The following is a 9975-nucleotide window of genomic DNA, read 5'->3' as shown; positions in this document are numbered from 1 at the left end:
AAGATATAAATGTTAATGTACAATACTGCTTCATACACCGAGAATGAGGGAAAGACAACGGGAGACGGAAAACAGCCGAGAGAGAGTGAGATCAGCTGGGATCAGCCATTTACCCTGTTACAATTTAATTCTGTGCTCTGGGCGCAATGAGCACGACGGCTCAGTTGCTATCGAGATCCGATTGAAGAGGGCTGAACCTCTAAGACAGACATAATGTCGATAAGGTTAATGACAGCTGTCAGCTGCGGGAGGTGGCTGCCAATCCAGATCTGCGAAGAGGCTCATCGATCATCCCGTGGCCGCTACGATCCAGGAACACGGAATAGAAACCAGAGTAAAGCCGAGACCCTCAAGGTGAAACCAAGGTACAAGGCACTCTCAGGCTGGGCTCCACCTTCATCCCACAGATGTGGAAAGCGGGGGGCCCTCATGGTGAGTGAGGTGAAAATCCCAGCCTCCGCACACTGATCAATCACTGGATTCCCACTGGAGAGGTTAGAGAGGACGTGAGGCTGAGCTCAAATTGGGGGAAAATGGTGTGGGAGTCGCTCCATGAACATTTAACCCTTGGCGCATATGCTGGGAGTAAGGATGAGGCCTCCGTTTCCACAGCAACCACTGACGTCATGTCCGGTCACTGTGGGTCTGGTGACGCAATTTCCCGTCACCGTGAAGCTAGTCGGGACAAGAGAGAGAGAGACGCTCCGGCAGATAGACGCTCGCGGCGCTGGGCTGACTGTCCGGATTCCTTTTCGTTAACTTTCTCGGAGCGATGGTCGGGCCGGGCCGCGGCTGTCATTCGTGATTATCCTCACTGATGTTGCGCACCGAGAACGCGGGGTCTCCCACCGAAGTGGGGGAGATCGGAATGGACCGGGAAGCCGCCAGGTTTGTGGGATGAGGCGGTTTGAGTGGGGGTTAAACAAACCGGAGTGAGGAATGATGTGTCATTCACCAGGGGTTGTTCTACACCTTAAAGAGAAAAAAAAATCCCTTGACCCTTCGTCCTTTACAAACCGATCCTCCATCCCCATTTTCTAACTCTACCTCTTCTCCACACCCCTTCCCCCACTCCTTCACCCCATCTCCTTCACCCCATCTCCTTCCGCCCATCCTCTTCCCCTCTCCTCATCCTCTCTTCCACATCCTCTTGCCCCATCCCCCATCCCGCGTCCTCTAGGCCCGTCCCCCATCCTTTTTGTCATTTATATCAATGATTTGGACGTGAGCATAAGAGGTACAGTTAGTAAGTTTGCAGGTGACACCAAAATTGGAGGTGGAGTGGACAGCGAAGAGGGTTACCTCAGATTACAACAGGATTTGGACCAGGCGGGTCGATGGGCTGAGAAGTGGTAGATGGATTTTAACTTAGATAAATGTGAGGTTCTGCATTTTGGAAAAAGCAAATCAGGGCAGGACTTACACTGTTAATGGTAAGGTTCTGGAGAGTGTTGCTGAACAAAGAGATCTTGGAGTGCAGGTTCATAGTTACTTGAAAGTAGAGTCTCAGATGGATAGGTTAGTGAAGAAGGTGTTTGGAATGTTGTCCTTTATTGGCGGCACGGTGTCTCTGGGTAGCACTGCTGCCTCACAGCACCTGGGACCAGGGTTCTATTCCACCCACGGGCAACTGTCTGTGCAGAGTTTGCACATTCTCCCCATGTTTGTATGGGTTTTCTCCGGTATGCCAGTTTCCTCCAAAGATGTGCAGGTTAGGCGAATTGACCATGCTAGATTACTCATAGTGTTCAGGGATTTGTAAATTAGATTAGATTAGATTACTTACAGTCATGTACAGTTATGTACATGAGTTGGGATAAATGTAGAGTAATAGGTTAGAGGAATGGGTCTGGGTGAGTTACTCTTTGGAGGGTCGATGTGGACATGTTGGTCCAAATGGCTTGTTTCCACACTGTAGGGATATTAAGTTCAATTGAGTAAGGGAGTTGGGAGGTTATGGGTAGCTGTACAGGATGTTGTGAAGCCACTTTTGGAATGTTGCGTGCAATTCTGAACTTCTTCCTATCGGAAGGGTGCTTTGAAACTTGACAGGGTTCAGAGAAGATTTACAAGGATGTTGCCAGTGCTGGAGGATTTGAGCTATAGGGAGAGGCTGAATAGGCTCGGGCTGTTTTCCCTGGAGAGTTGGAGGCTGAGGGGTGACCTCACAAAGAGTTTATAAAATCATGAGGGGCATGGATAAGGTGAATAGACAAGGTCTTTTCCCTGTGTGGCGGAGTCCAGACCTAGAGGGTATAGATTTAGGGTGAACGGGAAAGATATAAATGGGAACTAAGGGCACCCTATTCACACACAGGATGGTGCATGTATGGAATGAGCTGTCAGAGGCTAGCACAATTACAGCATTTAAAAGGCACCTGGATGAGTATATGAATAGAAAAGGTTTAGTGGGATATGGTCCAGGTGCTGTCAAATGGGACTAGATTAGATAAGGAAATCTGGTCAGTGTGGACAAGTTGGACCGAAGTGTCTGTTTCCATGGTGTACATCTCTATGACTCTTGCCCCCAACCTCTCCTCACACTTCTCCAATGCTCTCTTCCCCCATCCCCACCCCTTCTCATTCCCATCTTCTCTTCCCCCCCCCCCCCATGCCCATCCTCTCTTCCCCCCGCCGCCCCCCTGCTGGATGAGTATATGAATAGAAAAAGTTTAGTGGGATATGGTCCAGGTGCTTTCAAATGGGACTAGATTAGATAAGGAAATTTGGTCAGTGTGGACAAGTTGAACCGAAGTGTCTGTTTCCATGGTGTACATCTCTGACTCTTGCCTCCATCCTCTCCTCGCACTCGTCCCATGCTCCCTTCCCCCATCCCCACACCTTCTCATGCCCATCCTCTCTTTCCCCCCCCATTCCCATCCTGTCTTCTCCCCCCCCCATCCCCGTCTTCTCTTCCCCCCCCCGTCCCCGTCTTCTCTTCCCCCCCCCTGTCCCCGACTTCTCTTCCCCCCCCTGTCCCTGTCTTCTCTTCCCCCCCCTGTCCCTGTCTTCTCTTCCCCCCCCCGTCCCCGTCTTCTCTTCCCCCCCCCCGTCCCCGTCTTCTCTTCCCCCCCCCGTCCCCGTCTTCCCTTCTCCCCCCCGTCCCTGTCTTCTCTTCCCCCCCCCGTCCCCGTCTTCTCTTCCCCCCCCCGTCCCCGACTTCTCTTCCCCCCCCTGTCCCTGTCTTCTCTTCCCCCCCCCCGTCCCCGTCTTCCCTTCTCCCCCCCGTCCCTGTCTTCTCTTCCCCCCCCCGTCCCCGTCTTCTCTTCCCCCCCCGTCCCCGACTTCTCTTCCCCCCCCCGTCCCCGTCTTCTCTTCCCCCCCCCCGTCCCCGTCTTCTCTTCCCCCCCCCCGTCCCCGTCTTCTCTTCCCCCCCCCGTCCCCGTCTTCTCTTCCCCCCCCGTCCCCGTCTTCTCTTCCCCCCCCCCGTCCCCGTCTTCTCTTCCCCCCCCCGTCCCCGTCTTCTCTTCCCCCCCCCGTCCCCGTCTTCTCTTCCCCCCCCGTCCCCGTCTTCTCTTCCCCCCCCGTCCCCGACTTCTCTTCCCCCCCCGTCTTCTCTTCCCCCCCCTGTCCCTGTCTTCTCTTCCCCCCCAGTCCCCGTCTTCTCTTCCCCCCCCCCAGTCCCCGTCTTCTCTTCCCCCCCCCCCGTCCCCGTCTTCTCTTCCCCCCCCCCCGTCCCCGTCTTCTCTCCCCCCTTCGTCCCCGTCTTCTCCCCCCCCCGTCCCCGTCTTCCCTTCCCCCCCCCCGTGTTCCCTCCGTCCCCGTCTCCCCCCCCCCCAGTGTTCCCCCCCCCCCCCCCCCCCCAGTGTTCCCTTCCTCCCTCCTCCGCCCATCCCCCTCACCCCCGTCCTCTCTCCATCCTCCCTCGGACCACCCCTCGCCCCCATCCTCCCTCGGACCACCCCGTCCTCCCCCTGACCCCCCCCCATCCTCCCTCTGACCCCCCCCCGTCCTCCCTCTGACCCCTCACTCGTCCCTGTCCTCCCTCTGCCACTCCTCTCTTTGCCCCGTAGTCTGAGTGTCCTCTTTGCCCCTTCGTCCATGTGTCCTCTTTCCCCCCTCATCCACACCCCCAGTCCCCCCCCCCATTGTTTCTTCCGCCCCCCTCTTCCCCCACTCAAACACCCTTTCCCATCACTCTAAACCCTTGTCCCTTTCCTCACTCCCGTCCTAATTTTTCAAATCCCTCTATGTCCTCCTGCCCCTTCCATTTCTGCAGTCTCTTTCAGTGCTGTACTATAGATATCTGTACTCCCTTCATTTTGGCATCTTGTACATCTTAATTTTGAACAGTCTATCTTTGGTAGTCACATCTTCCAATGTGTAGACCCAGAGATTTGTAATACCTCCATACACATTTTTACTTCTACCACTTTTCTCCTTTATGATGCTCTTTAAAACCCACTTCTGGCATCTCCTTATATGGCTTGGTGTGACAATTTATGTTTTTATGCTTAACAGGGGCAGTGAGAGGAAACCTCACCCAGTTTGTGAGGGCAGTGTACTTGATTGTTGCATGTGCATCACCAAGCAACTGATTTCAGGAACAGGAAACTGCTCAAGCTATCAATCCCGTTATGCCTTTCATGGACTGATCTTGGGCAGTTAAACAGGCTTTCTCTGTCAGAGAGAGCACAAGGAGGACTGGTGTGGCAAATGACTCAGTGATGATTTTCCAGTGTTTTAGTGAACTAATCATGCCTGATCTGAGAGTGCTTTTTGACCCATAGAACTAATGGCAATTAATTCCATCTACTTTATCTTCCAATAGCATAAAAGCTCTCTTTCTGTCTCCTCCACCCACATCCCCCTCTGCTGTCGGCTCACTCTTCATTCCTCAACCTCATTCCTTGTTCCCCTCTCGGTTCGCTGTTATCTCTAATTATTCTCCTTCCTTCCTGACACTGCAGTCCCATGGACCTTTCTGAGATCCTGAAGGAAGGGACAAAGGAGTCTCACGATCGTGCAGAGAACACTCGATTTGTGAAAGAGTTCCTGAAGGGCAAGATTCGGCGAGAACTGTTTGAGGTGCGACTTATCATGGTCTGTTCTGTTTGTTAGCAGTTAGGTTATCAAGCTTTCCGTGCAGATTTTCCTGTAGCCAGAGATGTGTAGCAACACGTGATACAGAAAGGGTAACATGGAACACAATAAATTTGATGGCACCAGAAATCAATGTGGATTGGAAGTAGGAAGGAAGGATCCATTGACCTGTGCAGCATTTTGGCAGTAAGTTGTGTGATGACACGAATACAAAATGTTTGGCAAAGCTGAGCTCAGCGCATTACCATTTATATGCATCTGTTTTTTTGGCTAGAGAGTGAAAATGCCATGATGTGAACAGGGCCTGTCACGAGTTGGATAAGTTCTTAGGTCCCCTCACTGCTGGTTACTCAACTCCTATTCACTCTGACTTTGCCATGAAGATTTGTGTTGAATCCACTTGGGATGAAGGAGTTGACATTAGTTCTTGGGGTTTAAGATTTTAATCTCATTGCCCAACCAGGAAAGGCTGTTTAAAGATCCCTACTCGGTTCAGCTGTACAGTATTTAAGCAGTTGGAATGTTTGCTTGTTGCTTGACTTTCCCTTGATTTCCAGTAACTAAAAAGATCTCAGTATAACACAGAGCTACAGATTGAGACAGATTTTAACCTCTGTCCTAAATAGTTATTGCTCTTGTCTCAGATTTCAAAGTTGTGTATTTAAGTTGCATTCCATGACTTGATCATATAACTCAAGGTTGAGAGAGAGCTGCATCATCTGAGAGTCAATGCTAAGGCGATGCTGTCCTGCTAAGTGGTTGTTACATAGTCTCTGAGACAGTGCCACAAAGACCGAATATATGATTATGATCACATTACTGTGAGATCTTGTTATACACAAATGGATGCATTTCTTCCTTCAAAATAATGACTACACTTCAAAAATATTCCCTTGCCCATAAAATGCTTTGGGATGTCCTGAGATCAGACAAGATACTATAGAAATGCTAGGCTTTATGTTTTATGTTTTAAAACTTCATGTTTTAAGTTGCCCCTATTTCAACTGTTTAGCTTTAATGTTGTGCATATAATGGGGTCAGTATATGCACTTAGCATCAGGGTCTTCACATTGAGCAGGCACCCTGTGACCTGATGCTATTTTGGAGCAACCACTCCTGCATACCATCTTTCCTTCTATTCGCCAAGGCCTTTTCCATTTGCTGTTTGTCCCTTAATGCTCCCAATTGTAACTCCTCTTGCTCTCTCCTTTAATTTCTCCCTCTCCCAAAGCCTTGAAGCAGTTCAAAGAGTTAGCATATTTATTTTACCTTTTTAAACTAAAATGAATTTTTAAAAATAAGTGTACAGTATTTAAACAACAGGGTGTATTTTTTTTCTTAAGGTCCTACAGCAATTAACTGCAATTTTTACAATAGTTCTATGAGAAAAGATGATTCCATCAATATTGTTTAATTGAAGTTGTGCTTTTCAATAACACAAATACAATGATAAGCAAGGAATCACTATTTCTTGAGGATTAGGGCAGACCTTTTTGATTGCCCACTGTTTGGTTGTCCAAGTATGGTTTGATTCTTTATAGTTGGACATTGATTAGCTTGGAGGCTGATGGGAAGGACAAAACTGGGTCTTAACACTGGGGAACAGATTGGGTCTTAACACACTGGGATTGGGAATCAATCAGATTCTGCCTGTTTTTGTTGGCTGGTGACTCCATTGATGAAATGATAGATCATGTTGAGATGCTGGGACATATTGGGTGCATGGGAGGTGGGAGATGTTGCAGATCAGCAAAACTAACTTTGAGGTTTGATCCTGAGCTGTTTCTCTATTGCTGTTACCTTGTGTTACAGTTGGGTACAGTTGCCCTCTACTTCACCTACTCTGCTCTGGAGGAAGAAATGGATAAAAATGCAGAACATCCTGGCTTTGCTCCCCTTTATTTCCCGCTTGAACTGCACCGCAAGGATGCTTTGGCCAAGGACCTAGAATACTTCTATGGGAAAGACTGGCAGGACCGGATCAAGTGTTCTGAGGCCACAGCGAGCTATGTAGAACGGATCCATCATGTTGGGAAGCATGAGCCTGAGCTGTTGGTGGCACATGCCTACACACGCTACATGGGTGACCTGTCAGGAGGTCAGGTGTTGAAAAAAGTGGCACAGAGAGCACTGCGCTTGCCCAGCACTGGGGAGGGTGTGCAGTTCTACACTTTCGACAACATTTCCAATCCTGCTCGATTCAAGGAGCTGTATCGATCCCGTTTGAACACTTTGGAGACCACTAGGGAAATCAGGGAGAAGATTGTGGAGGAGGCCAACCGAGCCTTTCACTTCAACATGGAGGTGAGCATTATTGAGGAGTGTTAACTAGGTGGAGTGCAATTCGCACTTCGTGTTCTGCATCTTCCAGATAGTTGTCATGTGATGCACCCTGACAGGGAACAGAGATCCAGCAAGCGTTCGCCAGATGAAGCTATGTGAGTGAGATAGTGTCATAATACATAGCAAAACAGGAACAGAAAACCACAGAAATAGTTTGGGTTACAACCTTTTATTGGATTATTCCCTACTTTTTAAGTGTCTCTTGGCAAAAATACATTGCCCACTTTTCTTGCACATTATGTTTTCTGCTTTGGTAATGATTTTTAGTGTTTTTATTTTCTCTTGTTGAAACAGCTGATATCCATCACCCACATTTATTGATCCACATTGGCTCCAGGTTAAAAACTCGATTTAAAAAAAAATTATTGATGTTTTCAAAACTTTCCATGACCTCACCAACCACCTAACACTCTCACTCTGTAATCTCTTACAGCCCCATAATCCTCTTGAAATATCCACATTCCCCTACTCCTGGCCCCTTCAACATCTCTAATTTTAGTTGTCCCACTCTTGGTGGTAATGCCTTCACTTAACTGGGCTCCACACTCTGGGGTTTCTCTTCTGAGTGCTCTCCACCTTTCTTATGTTTCTCTCTTCCGTTCCTTGTAACTTGCTTTTAATTAAGCTTTGTCACTTGTTCCCACATGGAGCTCAGCTAGTTTTTTTTAAAGAAAATACTTAGGTGCAGCATCCTGGGAAATTAAGCCACTCATTCAACATAAGTTGAATACAGACATCTCCCTCTTGCATACTAAGGGAGAAAAGATCACTAACATGTACCATTAGACAATTCTATGTGCTGTACTTATATACAGTGAGCAGACTGATTTACTGGAACTACTTGCAGCCATGAGAATGAAGAGCCTGTGTTATGTTGAGTAAACCCATGATGATTCTTCCACAGTAATCAATGCTATTACCCTACCTGTCTGTGTCTGCTATTGATTGATTGATTGATTGATTGATTGTGCCAGTTAGTTACTGATCCACTTTAATCTTTGCTTTAATCTCAAATTTCCACAGGTTTTTGAAGAATTGGATAAGTTTGGAAAAACCCTGGGGGAAGTTGTGCAGGAATCTGGCGTCCCTCTCCATGATGGAAAAGGCGATGTCCGGAAGTGCCCATTCTATGCTGCAAAAGGTATGCTGGCTTATCCATCCTCTGGGAAATGTAACTGGGAGAATGGAGATCCCAGACTTGAATCAGAGGAAATCAACTCTAATTAGATGCAGTGTAGATGTTCCCATGTTGTCAGTCTCTTGTATGTGGAAATGACAGGATAACTGGAATCTAGCCTCCAGTGGAAGTAGTTTCTCTGCTTGAGGCTGGACTAGTCTATGCCAAAGGACCAACTGTAGGCATCAGAGGGTGGGACAGCCTGCCAATGTTGATGTGACCTGCATTGGGCAATGTGTAGGTCTGTACTTCTATGGTGTAATTAATTGTAGGACATGGTATTCTTCTTTTATTAATTCTTATTTTTCTCTCATTCCAGGTGATGGTGAAATGGGGTGTCCACTGCAGTCTATTATAGCTGTGGTGCAGAGCTGTCCTTTCCAGGTGGTAATTGCTGCTCTACTGGCACTTTCTGCTGGTTGGTATCTGCTGTGAGGTTTACAGCCATTAACATGGACTGTCCAACAAAAATGATGTAAACCTCTCCCATTTGAGACACCCTATCTTTCTTGATTGAAATACGGTTGAGTTCTAGCAGGCCTAGCCATGAGTCCAGAGACTCAACATCTATCCAATTCCTCTACTTTTGCAGCATATGACCTTGGACATAAGCTCATTAACTCAGCTCAATGTTTTGCTGACTGTGTTTAATTATTGTTCAGGTATGAACCACTGTAAAATGGCACTGTTGGAGCAAATGTAAATATAGGTGGCTGGAAATGTAGAATCACACCTCTGATAACCTTCCTGAATTGTTCAGTGGTCCTCATTATCACTTCTAATGTGTTTTCAGAGAAAGTAATATTTTCTAATTTACTTTGAATGAACACAGCTGACTTACAAACCTCAGACAGATAACGTTCCAATATGAACCTCAGAACGGTGACTTCAACAAGATGGAGAACTGTTGGAAAACTCAGCAGTCACCTTGTTGTGGATCCAGGCCCTGACTCATTTCCTAGATATTGCCTGGTTGGGAAGCAATTATTAAAATTTCACTTTCTTTAATCAGTGAGTGGACTTGAATAATTTCACTAACTGTGCCATTGTATTTATGCACTTGATTATTAAATGTTATAATAAGTCACTGGCTATATTTCCTTATTTACACTAAATGCACTTCACATAGAAATTACTGCATATGTAATGCAGCTCAACTTGTCAGCTCCAGTAATTAGTGGACTCTCCTCACCATATCATTTCTATTTCTTTGTTCTATCTGTTCATCTAGCTTTCCCTTAAATGTGTCTCTATTCACCTATTCCACATTCTCTACAGTTTCTGAATTTCTTGGAGTTTTATTGAAACTACAGGCGTAGTGAAGATAGCTGCTATTTCATTGTGTTCCATAGAGCAGCTAGGATTCTAAATTAATGTTCACTATCAAAAAGGAAACTTAGAGGACTATGACT

At 47.2% G+C, this 9975-nt stretch overlaps 1 protein-coding gene across 1 annotated transcript; it reads left to right on the top strand.

The window, feature by feature from the left end:
• Positions 1-657: 657 nt before the first annotated feature.
• On the top strand, positions 658-9650 carry LOC132825417 (heme oxygenase 2-like). Its single transcript, XM_060840662.1, has 5 exons — positions 658-888; positions 4911-5028; positions 6856-7347; positions 8410-8527; positions 8883-9650. The coding sequence occupies exons 1-5, from the start codon at positions 818-820 to the stop codon at positions 8996-8998; spliced, it is 915 nt and encodes a 304-aa protein (XP_060696645.1). The 5' UTR covers positions 658-817; the 3' UTR covers positions 8999-9650.
• Positions 9651-9975: the final 325 nt, after the last annotated feature.

Source organism: Hemiscyllium ocellatum, chromosome 20 (genome assembly GCF_020745735.1).
Source record: "Hemiscyllium ocellatum isolate sHemOce1 chromosome 20, sHemOce1.pat.X.cur, whole genome shotgun sequence".
NCBI lineage: Eukaryota > Metazoa > Chordata > Chondrichthyes > Orectolobiformes > Hemiscylliidae > Hemiscyllium > Hemiscyllium ocellatum.
Note: the sequence above shows the minus strand (reverse complement) of the source record. Positions and strands in the feature narration are given on the sequence as shown.

Bases quoted from the DNA above. Each gene is read 5' to 3' on its own strand.
- LOC132825417 (XM_060840662.1), top strand. From the start codon at position 818: ATGTTGCGCACCGAGAACGCGGGGTCTCCCACCGAAGTGGGGGAGATC. The intron at 889-4,910 runs GTTTGTGGGATG...CTGACACTGCAG, and splicing joins ATGGACCGGGAAGCCGCCAG to TCCCATGGACCTTTCTGAGA. The intron at 5,029-6,855 runs GTGCGACTTATC...CTTGTGTTACAG, and splicing joins TTCGGCGAGAACTGTTTGAG to TTGGGTACAGTTGCCCTCTA.